Below are 14,291 nucleotides of genomic sequence, written 5' to 3' on the forward strand. Positions count from 1 at the left end.
CTCGGCTTTGCACCGAAATAGGTGTATAATTATACGATCCATAGCTGTGTAATGTAACCCTCGGCGAATTAAAAAGAAAATAATAATAACAACAACAACAACAACAACAACAACAATAATAATAATTTTTGTAATCAGCGCCGTACGAGGCATGTTTTATTCGTGTAAAATTTTCGAAGCTTTTTACAAAGTGAATTGAATTATGGAACTGAAAAGAATTATCAATACGTCACGTTGAATCGATTCTGGGAATCGAGAAAGCAAATTTCAACGTTCGGAAATAATTTTGCTTCACTTTGATCCGAATTAGAGATACTTTTTCGTGCGGGTTACACCCTTCTGGTTCTGAAATCCTTCTCGACGATTGCAGTTGATTTTTTATGCGGGGACCCCGACAATATTCTCAGTTCCGGGGATGTGGCGCGAAGCAAATCCCGTAATCACGTTACGTTATCGGGACGTAGTCGATCGGAAGAAACAATAATCAGAGATCCGCGATAGCGCCATCGAAATTACCCGTGTATCTATACATACGTATACGCAATGTTGCTGCACTAAATTAGTGTTTGCGTGTTCGTCCTTATCATCACTTATATCGCACCTATACACGTAGACGTCGCGGAGAGTCCTGCGCGGTAATCCTCCGACGGATTTTCTCCCCTAGCTGTTATGTATTATGCTGCCGTAAACGACCCAATCAGTCAGCTTTGTGTCGCCAATCACGCCTTGATTACCCGGCGGTTATAGCACGGAAGATATATTGCGCCCGGGAATATGGAATTGCCTATGTAAATATATACATATACGTATATTCGTAATCGTTCGTTATATGCAAATGTAAACTGAACTGTATACAAATAATGCAGGCGTAAGGACACCGGCGATTTTTCCTTTTTCTTCAAAAATTTCTTCCGTATATAATACATTCTCTACCTCGTCGCGCACGCGGAACCGAATTACCTTGTAAAAGAGCCGGAAGTAAAGACGAGAACATTACGCTTTGTCGGAATAAATCGAGAGATGAAAGCCGCAAGAGACGATTATTCCTGCCCGCAGCATTTGTTTTTTTTAATGTCTTTTTTATTTCAGGCGGGAGAAAAAAATTATCCACGCACACGGACAAGAGAAACGTTTAATTGTTTCTCTGCGATAAATATGCGCACTCGAAGAAAGTTCTGCGAATACACGTTGCGGATAAAGAGGTAAAGCGTATATCGATCTTTGAAATAAACTCGCGGTAACGATATGAAAAGAAAAAAAAGAAAGAAAAATGCGAGACGAGATTTAGCATTCTACAAGATACACCACTCGCTCGCCTGGATTCGCGAACAACCCCTACAGATTATATGGAATCGTTTCAGATAAGGAACCCGTTCAGGGATGAAGAAAGACGAAAAAAGGTGGAAGGTAGGTAGAAGGCGCGCACGGAGGTCGGCGGACTTATACCCAGTAGTTGCAAAGTTGGCGAGGGAACTCCCATTCACAGTCGTAATTGGAACCGCGGGGGTCTGACCAACGGCCGTGCTCAAGCACTCTTTTCCTCGGTGTGGTATGCCCATCGTCATATCCTTCGACGCTGCGGAGTGTCTGCCCGGAATGAAAGGAATATAATAACCCGTCGCGTTTTGTATTTTTCTGTTTATATTGTACTCGTGCCGCTTCTGCTGCTGCTGCTGATGCACGACTCACGAGGTAGGTACGCGGGCGTGAGAATCACAAAAGCTGTACGAATCACGTCGGGGAGAATCTCAAACGACGCTATTTTTTTTTTTTTTTCCGCAAAATAGCCGCCTTCCCAAAGCATTTGCCCACTTTTATTTATTTATACTTATATTATTTTTTTTTTACCTACAGTACGGCATTCGCGTTATTCCTACTTTTATTCAACGAACGGCTTCTGCACGGTCCAGGAAATACCATGGAACCGTATTTTTTGCAGAAAATTAGCGATTGATTTTTGAGAAGAAAAAAAAAAAAAAGAAAAGAAATTCTCATCAGAAAATAGGGATGATATTTCAACACATTATAGAAATTATAACACCGCATTGTATTATAGGTACATACATACAATCCCGAGTGGGGACTCATATTCAATGGGAACAAAGAGCTGGCGTCATTAAACTGACATTTAGCGGGATCATTGAATCGCTCGTTTTTTGCATTTTCCATTTTTCCACGCATACCAGGTGGGCTGAATAATTCAATCGAGGGTACCCGTATAGCCTGCGTCGTTATACGCATATTTATCGAACTAAAAAGTTGGTTATCCTCTTGTGCGAGGCGCCGTGTAATTACCTATTCAAATAAGGAAAAATTGATCGTTCGGATTCTCCGGAAGTTGTGGGATGAAAATTTGAGAAATCTTGCAGACTAAGAGCACAGAGGAGAATTTTTATAGAGTAGAAAAACACGAGGCCACCCCTTATCTAGGCGGTAAGTCCTTTACGTGCCGATGCACAATGCAAGAAACGAGGTTGTGTATACCTATAGGTATACGTATGTATAGCGTGTGCCTATGCCGGTTATATTATCTGTAATGTATATTTTATGATGTATTATATCTGTATAATATAACTGCGGATGCCCTCCATTCAGTGCTGAACGACCGGAGTCTCTGTACAGACATTCAGCGGCAGTTATATTCATGCGCGTGACCGCTCGCCAATGGATTCCGTGTTTCCTCGATTGTTAGCGATTTTGAACGACGCCAGCCCCCGTTTGATCCGACTTTCAATGTTCTAAATCGTTCTACCGTTATCTTTCTGTGGCTTTTATCTTTATTTACCAGATCGTTACGATTTTACGAACCGAAGAAGACCCGGCGCCTGCTGTATATCTGTACATACATACCTCGCCATTATACATATGTACACCCGACCGCTGCCGATGTATGTATTTCTGCTTTTCATCGGGCAAAACGCGAAAGGATATTATACAAGGTGAGTTTTTTTTAGAGTGTTACGAGCTGACACATCTGGTTTAGAACTGTTGGAAAATTAGAAAAATTTCATCGCAGAGTCAAGAAGGAGGAAAATGATGAGCGATTCGATTGAAGTCATCGTACGGCCAGCGAGTCACACCTTGTGAATCGAGGATAAGTATACGGACTTAATTTAACAAAGTTTTCAAATTTTTGAAGCGCAGTTTTAATTTATACATCCCAATCAACGCGAGATTGAAAAGATTGCATTAGTTTCTGTACTTTTCTGAACAGACACACCTACCAATTTTTTTATTTTTTTTTTTTGTTCAATTTGTCTTGAAATTGGTTACGATTCTATCATAGATGAATTGACTCCACGCAATAAGGAAACTATAGATCGCAGGACCATTGACCCTTTTTGACACCTGCGACATCTTATTTGCGACATGTTTTTCCCCATTTACACTAGTTCTGGCACAACTGCACCTCGAAAGATTCACCCTGTACATTATTAATGGAGAGAAGATGTAAAATATGTATCTTGATCAACTTTGCCACGTTTTCTGTTCGATGTCACGACACAAAGGTAACACGGTTGGGTTCGGTAATCAAGAGAAAAAAGCTAAAGAGAGAGAGAGAGAGAAAGAGATTTCATTTTTTGTTAATTTTGTTTTTCATATAGAATTTACCGTTTCAGTATATTGGATCATTCGGTTAGAAGATTAAAGAGATTTTAATGACACTCGTAGATCTCTTTTCATGTATGCGAATATACTGATATTTATTATATGAATTTCACGAATAAAACCAGCTCTTAATTTTTTTTGTACACGAGTCAAGTTCCCTGGCAAAGACAAACGATTCGGGGGTTTATTATAATTCGCGACAATATCTTCTCAAATCGTGTTACAATTACGAACACGAGTAATCTATATTGAAAATCACCAAGCGATCAGACGATCCTTCAATTAATTTATCGATCTTATATAATAATACGTGCATTTGTATAAATTCAATCTTCATGGCTTCAATTAATTTTATCAATATAAATATGGAAATTAGCGCATTGTAGGAAAAAAAAAAAAAAAGAATTATGTCAATTAATGTACACCTTATAACATCTCGTCGATCACGCGGTTGCAGAAGGGTAAGAGCTTTTGTATAATTTATTTATTCTGGAGATCGAGGCGCTCGGCGTATCGAGTTGCGAGTTCGATAAAATAAATCGCGCTCTAAAATATAAAAACTTTCAACTAAATGAGGAATATTATACGGTCCCATATTATGATAATATGTTTCGCATATTCTTACACACCGTCCAATTTGCAGGAGCCGAACGTAGCCGAGGTAGGCGAACGTGAAACATTTTAATTAATTACAGCGTAATTAAAATAGCACGAAAAATAAAAAAGTAATAAACAAATAAACGAAAAGTGTATCCACTATTATATAACGTTTCTACGTTCGATATTTGCCGGGAATATGTGATATTCTTGAAATTGTGTACATACCACAGAAGTATATATATATGTATGTATAATAACACAAATAGGAGATGAAAGTATAACGTTGCACCTATAATATATCAACGTGACACGTAAATCTGCAATCTTTGAGAGGCTAGGAATATCGGTATAGAAATACCTACATGTATATCTGCCGTCATTTGCCAGAGTTAAAAATCATGAGCTGTTCCGAAGCTTCTACAGAAATCCTTTCAGGTGCACGTGTATACCTGTATGTAAATAAAATATGCAATATTAGTTCGCATAATACATAGATATGAATACCTATATATATGTAGGTATGTATAACGAACGATGATCCATCCCCGTGTATATTACGAGTTCTGCGTGGAATTAATTAGTGACGTGTCAGTTATTCCTAAGTGGGTTTATACCATGATTATGTGTACGAACGGAGAGCCAACACTTTACAGGTAATTCATCTATATGTATAACCTTATATGTATATACGTACACACGAATTGCATATCAGAATATTTGTATTCGTATCGTATTAATAATTAAAAGCTCATTTCCCGATTCCGCTCGACGAGTATATTTCGTATATAAAACCTGTATTAATTCTGCTTACATATATAAATTAAATTATGGGGTATAAATTCGTACGCGGAATTATTTATATTACCGCAGCGTAAAAGCGGCATTGATCATGCTAAATGACATAGGTAATATCGCAACGATATAATTAGGTATACGCGAATAATCAAGCGTGAAACAAGGGTTGAGATTCGTACAAATACATACATGTACGGTAAAACTATTAACTCGGCAAATCGCAATCGTTGAACAATGTTAAAGCCCGAATTTATTTCCCCTTAAATTCCGAGGGCGTGTCCGAAATTCTATCTATGTCGCATGTCCATCGAGGTATACGTTGCTATATAACTATATAGGTACGTGAAGTCGTCGGCGCGCATGATACAAGGGTTGTTCCAAGGGGCGTCTCGACGCAGGCGCCGGCTGGCGCAGTCCAACTACAATAAAAGAGACCGGCTCACAATTCCTGTTTGCCTGTTTTCCTACCGTTTGTTTCGTCCCAATCTTCGGCCCTAAGTGCCCTGCCATTAGCACCGAAGCTCGTCGAAAGCAATCTCCAATCTACATTTTCCTTCGTGCGTATATTATGTGCAGAGGTATGATACGCCGAGGCGTTGCGGCGCCGCGATATCACGTGTACGTTTTGTAACATATGTTCAGCGGATCGTAGGACAGGCTTGTAACGCACGTTTCCCATACGGCTTTTCTATGCTTTTCCTGGTTGACTATTAGGAGCGGCGGAACAGTCGGATCACCCTCGATGTGGTGCACAGGGCGGCTAGTCGGAACGTGTGTGTTATAAAATTGGAAAGGAGCCTTCTTAACCGGCGTACTTTCCTGTTCCAAAAGTGAGTACGTGCTTTGAAGCTCAAATTGAGATAGCATTTCTGTGGTTGGAGTTACCGCAACAATATGTATATGTCCGTTCACCGCACAGTTTGCGGTTACTGTACCATTAGCGGTGAATTTTCCTGAAAAATTCATCGTCATTCAAGAGTTCGAATTCTCCGTCATATATGGGCACGACGCGTGCATCAAATACCTCTCTGTTTTCTGTCACATATGTCTCCTCTGTATATAAACAGGTGAATTAAAGTTTGACACGATTTTCGAACGTACGAAGTACATTATCCTGTAATTAATGATTATAATACCATTTACGAATGGACATAGAAAAGCTTGAGGTAATCATCCATCCGCTAAGCCTGATTATTAGTTACTTTTGCCTTACATATGCGTGGGAAAACGAGTTCAAAGGGGGTAAGAAAGTCAACGTCACGTAGTGTTGGTGTGGGTGTTGTAAGCCCTCGCGATCAATACAAACGCGGGTGAAGCTGCTTTCGTACGTCTTATAGTCTCCGCGTGTCTACCTTCACTACCCAAAGAGGGTTAATATCATTAATATGAAAGACTTCTCGGGAAAAATCGGTATTTTTTTGTCACTCCGAGCTGCTCCAGTTTTTCTCAGAAACTAAATGAACAAATCAATAAATAATCATGTGCAATACCTTAACGATATTCAGTGGATTATACTACGTGTATCTTCGCCTTTGTTTTTAGGCAAAAAACGAAGAAACGACAAACGCATAATTTGATGATTACTCATCTGTGCCGGCGAATTGATGGTGTCGTTGGAATGTGACGTGCTTTCTTTTCTCGATTTCTCTAAGAAACAAGTATCTTGAAAGCAGCTGATTTGCCCAAATCAGGACAATGTTATTGAAATAAGCAATCGATACAATTAGATAACAATAGCGCTTCGAACGAATCTCATTCGTTTGTTTTGATTATAGAAAAATCTAAGATTATTTTCCTTCTTCCTACATCAGGTGACGAAATTTACCCCCTAGAAATATGCGCGACACCAGGACACCATGACTAGGGAGCCTTGTAATTTTTTTTCCGCCATTTTAGGGGTTGCACTCGGTTGTTTAGAACGTGCGAAAGTGTCGGTTGAAAATATTTTCCAACCAGGAATACATGGATCGTATGGCACGGTCCTTTAGCCCGGTTGTCGATGCAAGATACCCCCATATACAGAATCTCGTAGGTAGAATACTACCATAGAAGTGGATCCATTATTTTGCTGAACTGTCAAAAGTGAAATGCGAAGATGTGTCTCCCGAAAGCCGATCGTCAACGTCCCATCATTCATCAAGAAGCGAGCGTTCGAAACATTCGCTATATCAGGCCGACATGACTACGAGGGATCGTATTTTTCAGCGGATAACCTTGTGTGACCTATAGCGAACAAGCCGCAAAGCGGCGCAACTTCCATTCCCCTCAGGAAAACAGGATTTTCGTGATTCGAATGGGAGTGGAATTGATAGCGAGATAAACAAACATTCGAAAGGAACCCTGTCAATCAACCTTTCAAACGAAATTATGATTATGCCACTTACTAGTTCTCGGAAATACTTTCGAAATCAGTTGTCAACATTAGATTATGTTTCGACAACTCAGAATAGATGCAGGAGAAACGGAAATTAATCGTTTTAAGATTGAGAAGGTGTTCGATAAAATGTTTATTATAAAAACTATTTTATTTCAAAACTCTGATAACGTGTATATTATCGCTTTTTTCTCGGTACTTCTATAACAATAAGTTCTATTTGATTTTATATGCTTGTATTTTTCTATCTATAGAAACGAGTGTATTGCGGAATGAAATAACCGTAGTAACAATGTGACTATCGTTTTCACGCGCATAAGCGGACATCAAAACGAAAGGAAGGTTTTTCTACCAGGATTGAAGGACCAGTACGAAGGATCGAGAGCACGATTCACCCATCCGTTGTCCCACCCTCCTGCGGCTACTATTTGTAAGTACACGCTATACCGTTGTTATACCTATAATACTGCACTGCATAGACTGCAACTACTATAGGTATAATTTCTGCAATGTAGCACACGCTGTTCTCTCGTGCTAGCTCGTGCAACGCTGTCAGCGGAGGAACGCTACTTTATCAGGAATTGAGAACTTCGACACCTTCGATCCAAGCATACATGTCGGTAGGTATACCGCCATTTCCCGGTGCATTGGGGGCTGGAGCGTTGCCTCGCAACCATCCACATTCAGGGGGCGCATCAAAACAAACTGGATACGTTAAAAGAACAGGATTCAAGGACCGCCTCGAAAGATAATTGAACTGCGAAGAGCAAATAGCGAGGGTGAGTTGTCAGCGGATCGCAACGAAGTGACCTTCGTTTTCGGGGATACCTATACCTATACCTATACCTATGTCATTATAATTGTGTATTCAAAAAAATTATTGTCGGTTAACAAAAGCCGAGGCGCTCAACAGTTATCGCTACCTTTCCGGATCTCTGTGACTTCTAACCACCCTTTCCGGGTTCCTTGGCACGAGGACAGAACATTCTTTAACTGGAAGCAGTGAACTGCAGCTGGGAGAAACATATACATTGCACCAGGCACCGTTTTCATGTTAGCATAGATATTCTGTGATGTTACCAACGTAACCGCGTTCACCATGAAAGAATGTCAAGACAATTTTCTTACCTCGCTTAACAGGGTGCAAGAAATTCGTCGGAACCGAGCGCGTTCTGCCGCGCGTTTTTTCTATAAGGGTGACACAGGCAAGATGGATACGTATGTTGAAAGGATACGGAGACAAATAACATGTCCAGATATCAGGGCACTAGAAATGACTCGTGGTACACGGAGGATTTTGGTCCTTTCAACGTCTTATTTCCAACCTACTAGTGCATGAAGATTTTGCCGAAGAGTGGAAAAAGGAACATAGTTTTCCGTGAACAGGATGCGAGGAAAGTTCGAAGGATATCAGTTTCTCTCGATGTTTATCCCAGATCAACCGAATATCATATTTCCGCTGCTTCACGAACCATCTGCAGGTATCGTCTCAGTTGTCGACGCTGCGGACATTATTGACGGCAAAGCGGCGGTGAAAAGTATCCTCCATTATCAGGATTCGAGAAGTGCCTGCAGAAGTCTTGCTTAATTTATTGATGTGGCGAATCTAACGGCGGCGACGAACGTTCCGGAGAGCAGAACGAATTTCCGATCCTCTGCCGAGGTCGCTGTAAAATTGTGTAAAGTTGACGTATCGAAATTTCGAACTTCAAGATTGAAGACAACAAAACATAGATGCGACTCTCGGACCATCAAGACACTAAATTCGATCTCTGTACTAATGTGCACTACCCGACTACGATTTGGAACTGTTAATTCATCTCTTTTATGCCAGACTGTGGCCAATTGTAAAACTGCTATGGCCACGAAAAACAAATCGTGAATTATTGGCGCATGTTATGTCAAGTTATGCATGTCAGGTATAAAAAGAGGAAAACTTAATACAACCAGCTGGTACCATCAGGCTAAGGTAAGGTAAAGTAACGCGGGCCAAGTATGAAGTGCTTCCTGAAGGTACTAAGATCCTGGCATATTTTCAAGGAATTTCCACGTGTTGCGTCTTGGCAGACACAGATATATCTGTTTGCACGTGAAAGACTTCCAAGTTCCAAGCAACGCGAATACAGGTGTAACTATACAGTACACACTGTGAACCTGTAATAGTTGAAATGTGGCGGACGAAAGGTTTACTGACCTCGCACACAACCTTGGTTCTGGATTCTTTATAGACACGGAAAACTTCTCGGAGACCTCTACTAGCTTTTACAACCCTGAAGCTCAACTTCCTGTTTCCTCGTGGTTCTTTGACCGTTGCGTACCATTTTTGTTAACCAGCCGATAGGATGTTATTTACTCGAAACTGCGATCGGAAGAACGTGCACATGGTCATGATACGATAGAATGTGTATACACAACTTCGGAAAGGATACTCTTTGTTCTGCTCGCCTGGCACGAGTATCTGCTACAGCACGTGGCTGTGTCTAGTTTTTGATCTTTGTAGTGTCCACTGTACTTCATCTATCATCTTTGATCACAGCGGTACGACCTACAAGAGCGTGAATACGATGTCAACATATGTCAATGAATGCATTTCCGCCAGAAAACGCACACAGATGCTGAGATGACTATCTCAACACATATCTGGCGAGCTCATTTTTTATCAACAGTCGTGTATAAATAGCTGCCAGAATTTGAATGTCGGTTTTCAAACCAAGATAACACCGGAGGTTGAAGGGTCACCTGTATCTGGTCCTTCAAACAAGGGGCAAATGTCCGGACCAGGGTTGCATGGTGAGTAAGCGCGCTGCAAGCACTGATTTCTACTAGTTGCAGGCCACGGTAGCCATATCGAATTTTCTGGATCTGAGTGGTGGTAGAAAAAAATATTCTTTCTTTTTTCTTTTTCATGTGACTAAATTAAAAGTATCAATAATATACAGGCAACTTTGATTTTTTCTCTCTGTGTAGTTTATCTAAATTTAGAATGCTTGGAAGATTATCTTCTGGTACAATTCTGATCGTCAACTATCCCAAGAGTCTTTCTGACATCAAAGGCACGACTAGCTATCCGGTGTAATATTTTATTGATTCTGCGCCTACATCAGAATATTTGAGTTCAAGTTTTCAGTAATTATCTGGCCGGGATGAAGTCACGGATCACTCCTGTAGATAACTCCGTTAATTGCCTCAAACGCGAAGCATATTTCCGTACCAAGATTTCATGAGAAACGAGTGGTAGGCGAGGACGAATACCGTTGTCGTCATGCCTCTTGAAAATTATGCCTTCCTGGGGTCCGTGCCCTCCGGGTAGCGTGCGCGTCGTATCATTACCGTTCAATAAATTTTTCCGAGCTACCGGTGGCCTTTAGTAACAGGATGACATACCGCGATAGCTCTGCAAATCCCTGCAGTAAAATCGCTCGCAATTAATCAGTTTTCTTAGGCATCCGAAGAACAAAAAAAGAAAAAAATGAAGCAATGAGGAAAAAAACAGATTGAGGAAATGGGCGGAACGGCTATCGATTAAAATAACAAAATAGATTCTAGTGACTGATATATTCGTCAAAATGAATTTGACAATCGATTTTTGCAAAGCTTGAACATTTAAATGATATAAATCTCTGCGGATTCACATCAACAACAGCTGCGATGGATAATGAATTGTCCCTCTAGTACCCCCTTTCTGCATCTATAGGAGATAAAACTAGGGGTGTTGCCCGCTAAATATACGTCATGATTTTTACAACCACGACTTCTACACGTGGATGATTGCCGTGGGCCAGGCGCCACCGGAATCCCTGACGTGCTTGTTACGTCAACACCCTGGGGTGTCCCACCCTCGAAGATGGGAGCTCACGACCCCAGTCAACGATCGCCGAATGCCATTTGACCTCGACGCTTCCGCGTGACGTGTGCCGCCCCCGGTACCCTCGTCGACATGCGAGGCATATCGTAGAATAATGTGACGTCGCGAGGTTTGGATGCCTGGTGTGTCAGGAAAACAACAAGTTGAAGAGAACGCGCGTAGCGCACCCCATGGAGCATGAAACGTCAATTTTTTTACCGCGCGATTCTGCAGGCTTAAGAATAATCCGCAAACTTGAAACATGACGAAATCATCGATTCCTCGATCGAAATTTTGTTCATACAATATTAGCACCGTAAGTTAACGTGGAAAAGTTTTTGATGACGGTATGTTATTTGTAATCGTGTCTAAAAAAATTTATTCCACTGGCGATCGAATACCGTCAAAGATCTTCTTCATCGTCTGGGTCAAATTCGATGTCCTCAAATCGGACAATCGGAGGTGAAATTGAAACTCTCGGTGGTCCGCATGGAGCAGGTCTCATTAAACAAGCTTCCGCCAGTTCTCGCACGGTAGATTCGGAACGAGAACCATCGATAACAGTAGCTGAACTTCTGGCATAATTCATCATCGCTGCTACATTGTCTTCGTACTCTTTGATCTGTTGCAGATAGGATATACGTAAAGATGAAGATGCATCCGAGCGTAAGGAATGAGTTGGTACTAGCATCTACTGGAATATAATGATGACCTGTTTTTCCACATTGCTACGATAATCTTCAGGGTGTACAGCCAGGTGGGTCATTTTATTTTCCGACAGATTGTCCGACGTAAGATTGTGCCTGCTCCCGGTGTACATATTCACACGTCGCCCTAGCAACCTCTGCTTACAGGTGAAAGAATCAACTTCCAGAAATATCACCCTGGAGAGGTCGATGAGTGAATTATGGTACAACACGGTGCAAATAAGTGAGCACTGAAGCGTGTACATGAAATTGTGAAAATTCTATACCTATTCGGCGGCGTAGCCATCATGTCAAGCAGCCGAAAGTCCTTCTCAGTTGTGGGGTAGCCTGTTAGAACCCAGCCACGCTTCGTGCATTCATATCCCAGAATATATTTCTATTATTTCCGTGCGGAAGAAAATAATGTGAAAATTTCAGATGGTATCACTGCGTAATTGATTAGATTTTACTAAGAGTAATAGATTTAACCGTACCTCAACCACTTGTGCCCTTGTTTCAGGATTTAGTCTATCACCCCAAGTGTGCTCGATCATCCTCAGATTTTTTCCCAACGGTGAATTCTGGAGTCGCGTTTGTTGTAGTACCTTTTCAAAGTCAACTATAAATGAAGCGATATACTTTAAAACGGGTATTCTATATATTAAGCGCAGGATAATAATTTTCAACACTAATTTGTACTTTACCATGTACTAGCTGAAATCGTTCGCACAATTTTCTAGCGACGCTACGACTTCCGGAACCTCTGGAACCGATGACGGCGACTCGGAAGGTCGATGGAGCCCCGCAGTGTTTTCTTCTTTTTGCGAGGATAGCGCAGTCTTTTGCTAGTTCTTTGATATTCCGATCCCCGACGTCAACTTCCTGCGGAATAATGGATGGTTTGTACATACATATATCTCAATTCTCGTACCACATGGGAAAATTATTTGATTGCCCAATCATAAAACTATCAAGATATCATGATAGAGACACAAAATTATCAAACATGATATTTGATGTACATCAAATATACGGAAATTCATACGCAATTAGCTACTGACGATCAAGCAGTCCGAGTACGCAATCCGAAGGCCACGCAGGTGTTTTTTGAAAATGCTTTGCTGAGGATTCGAAGAGAGATCGTGTCGGTTTTCCATCGGAATCTGAATTTTCGTCATCATCTTGCCTTCATATTTGTGATCTAGAATTATTAGTCAGGTAATGGTGTCAGCATCATAGAATTTTTGTTGAAATTATGGTATACGAGAGAAGGAAAATAGGAACTAGATCTAAATTCACCTGTCGGTTCAGAAGTGAGATTGATTTGTAGAACGTGAGTAGGGATTATACCAATACGCTGATAAGCTTGGGCTTCCGCTTTTGTCCTTGGTACATCTGTGGGTAATCCAAAAGTGGAACAAAATCAACTCATTTGAGTAATTATAATAATTCAGTATCGCACCCACGAGAACCCAGCCGCTATTGTTCAGCGTCCCAGTACAGAGGATTTTCTTCAAATTGCGCGCAACATCTTCCGCTGCCATACAGGTGACATGCATACCCTGAAAAGTAAGTGTATAGTCTTATCATTAATTATTGTGACTCTTCTCTTAATATTTGCATTGAATATTTGGTGAAATCCAGGTGAATCAACTAGTTTGTACCTGTAATGAACTTACTATGGATGCTGCTTTGTGAATATCAATAAGAGTTACGGGACGAACACCTAACTCCGCCTGAAGAGCTCGAGCGAATTGGATTTTATCTAGACATTACATGAAGTCAAGATTTTGTTATTTTACGTCCATTTCTATAGCGTTAGTGCAGATTAGCGAATACCAAAGTTCGGTGGAGCAAGGATGATCATTATAGGGATATCGCGATTAACCGCAGCGTGAGGGAGACATTGTTTTAAGTAGCTTATATGATCGTCTGGCTTTTTGACCACCAACTCCTTAGCAAGTTCCTGAAATTGAATGCACGTAGAGATATTGTTTATTACATGTTCCAACGTTTCAAGCCTCATGTCTATTATCACAAATAGGAGGTGAATAATTATCCGACAATTCGTGAATATCTTTTTCTTATCAGTTGAAAGCATTTCCTCAGTGATTCTAACTTACATAAAAGAGCTCATATATGCGATGCTTTTCCATATACGGTACGAATTTGGGAGGGATTCTCAATGTCCGTTTTATTGCGTCTACACTTCCCAACATTTTTCAAGATTCTGCAGCTACCAATTGAGATTTTTAAAACTTTGTAAACTGTGGAATGAGTATACCTACACTTTTTGAACAGTATAACATATCGTATATTTATTCATTTAGTTTGATTTTCGCTATATCAGGAGTTTCCTGCATTTTACTCCAGTCGTTTGTTC

General features: G+C 40.8%; 1 protein-coding gene and 1 long non-coding RNA gene across 2 annotated transcripts; one reads left to right on the plus strand and one right to left on the minus strand.

Annotated features, from left to right (window-relative positions):
• Positions 1 to 1,882: 1,882 nt before the first annotated feature.
• On the plus strand, positions 1,883 to 10,147 carry LOC125499871. The gene is made up of 3 exons (XR_007276893.1): positions 1,883 to 2,939; positions 3,017 to 7,808; positions 7,894 to 10,147. It is a non-coding gene; the product is annotated as an uncharacterized LOC125499871 (long non-coding RNA).
• A 901-nt stretch (positions 10,148 to 11,048) lies between these two features.
• Positions 11,049 to 14,003, minus strand: LOC110117372 (adenylate kinase 8). Its single transcript, XM_048651492.1, has 8 exons — positions 13,371 to 14,003; positions 13,208 to 13,303; positions 12,970 to 13,109; positions 12,613 to 12,790; positions 12,403 to 12,527; positions 12,196 to 12,305; positions 11,935 to 12,106; positions 11,049 to 11,844 (listed from the first exon to the last, which is right to left on the minus strand). Exons 1-8 carry the CDS (start codon positions 13,465 to 13,467, stop codon positions 11,626 to 11,628), a joined length of 1,137 nt encoding a protein of 378 aa, XP_048507449.1. The 5' UTR covers positions 13,468 to 14,003; the 3' UTR covers positions 11,049 to 11,625.
• Between the last annotated feature and the right edge of the window lie 288 nt (positions 14,004 to 14,291).

The sequence above is a fragment of the Athalia rosae genome, chromosome 2, assembly GCF_917208135.1.
Source record: "Athalia rosae chromosome 2, iyAthRosa1.1, whole genome shotgun sequence".
Taxonomy (NCBI): Eukaryota; Metazoa; Arthropoda; class Insecta; order Hymenoptera; family Athaliidae; genus Athalia; species Athalia rosae.

Bases quoted from the DNA above. Each gene is read 5' to 3' on its own strand.
- LOC110117372 (XM_048651492.1), bottom strand. From the start codon at position 13,467: ATGCATGTCACCTGTATGGCAGCGGAAGATGTTGCGCGCAATTTGAAG. The intron at 13,304-13,370 runs GTGCGATACTGA...GATTACCCACAG, and splicing joins TAGCGGCTGGGTTCTCGTGG to ATGTACCAAGGACAAAAGCG. The intron at 12,528-12,612 runs GTAAAGTACAAA...CTTCATTTATAG, and splicing joins ACGATTTCAGCTAGTACATG to TTGACTTTGAAAAGGTACTA.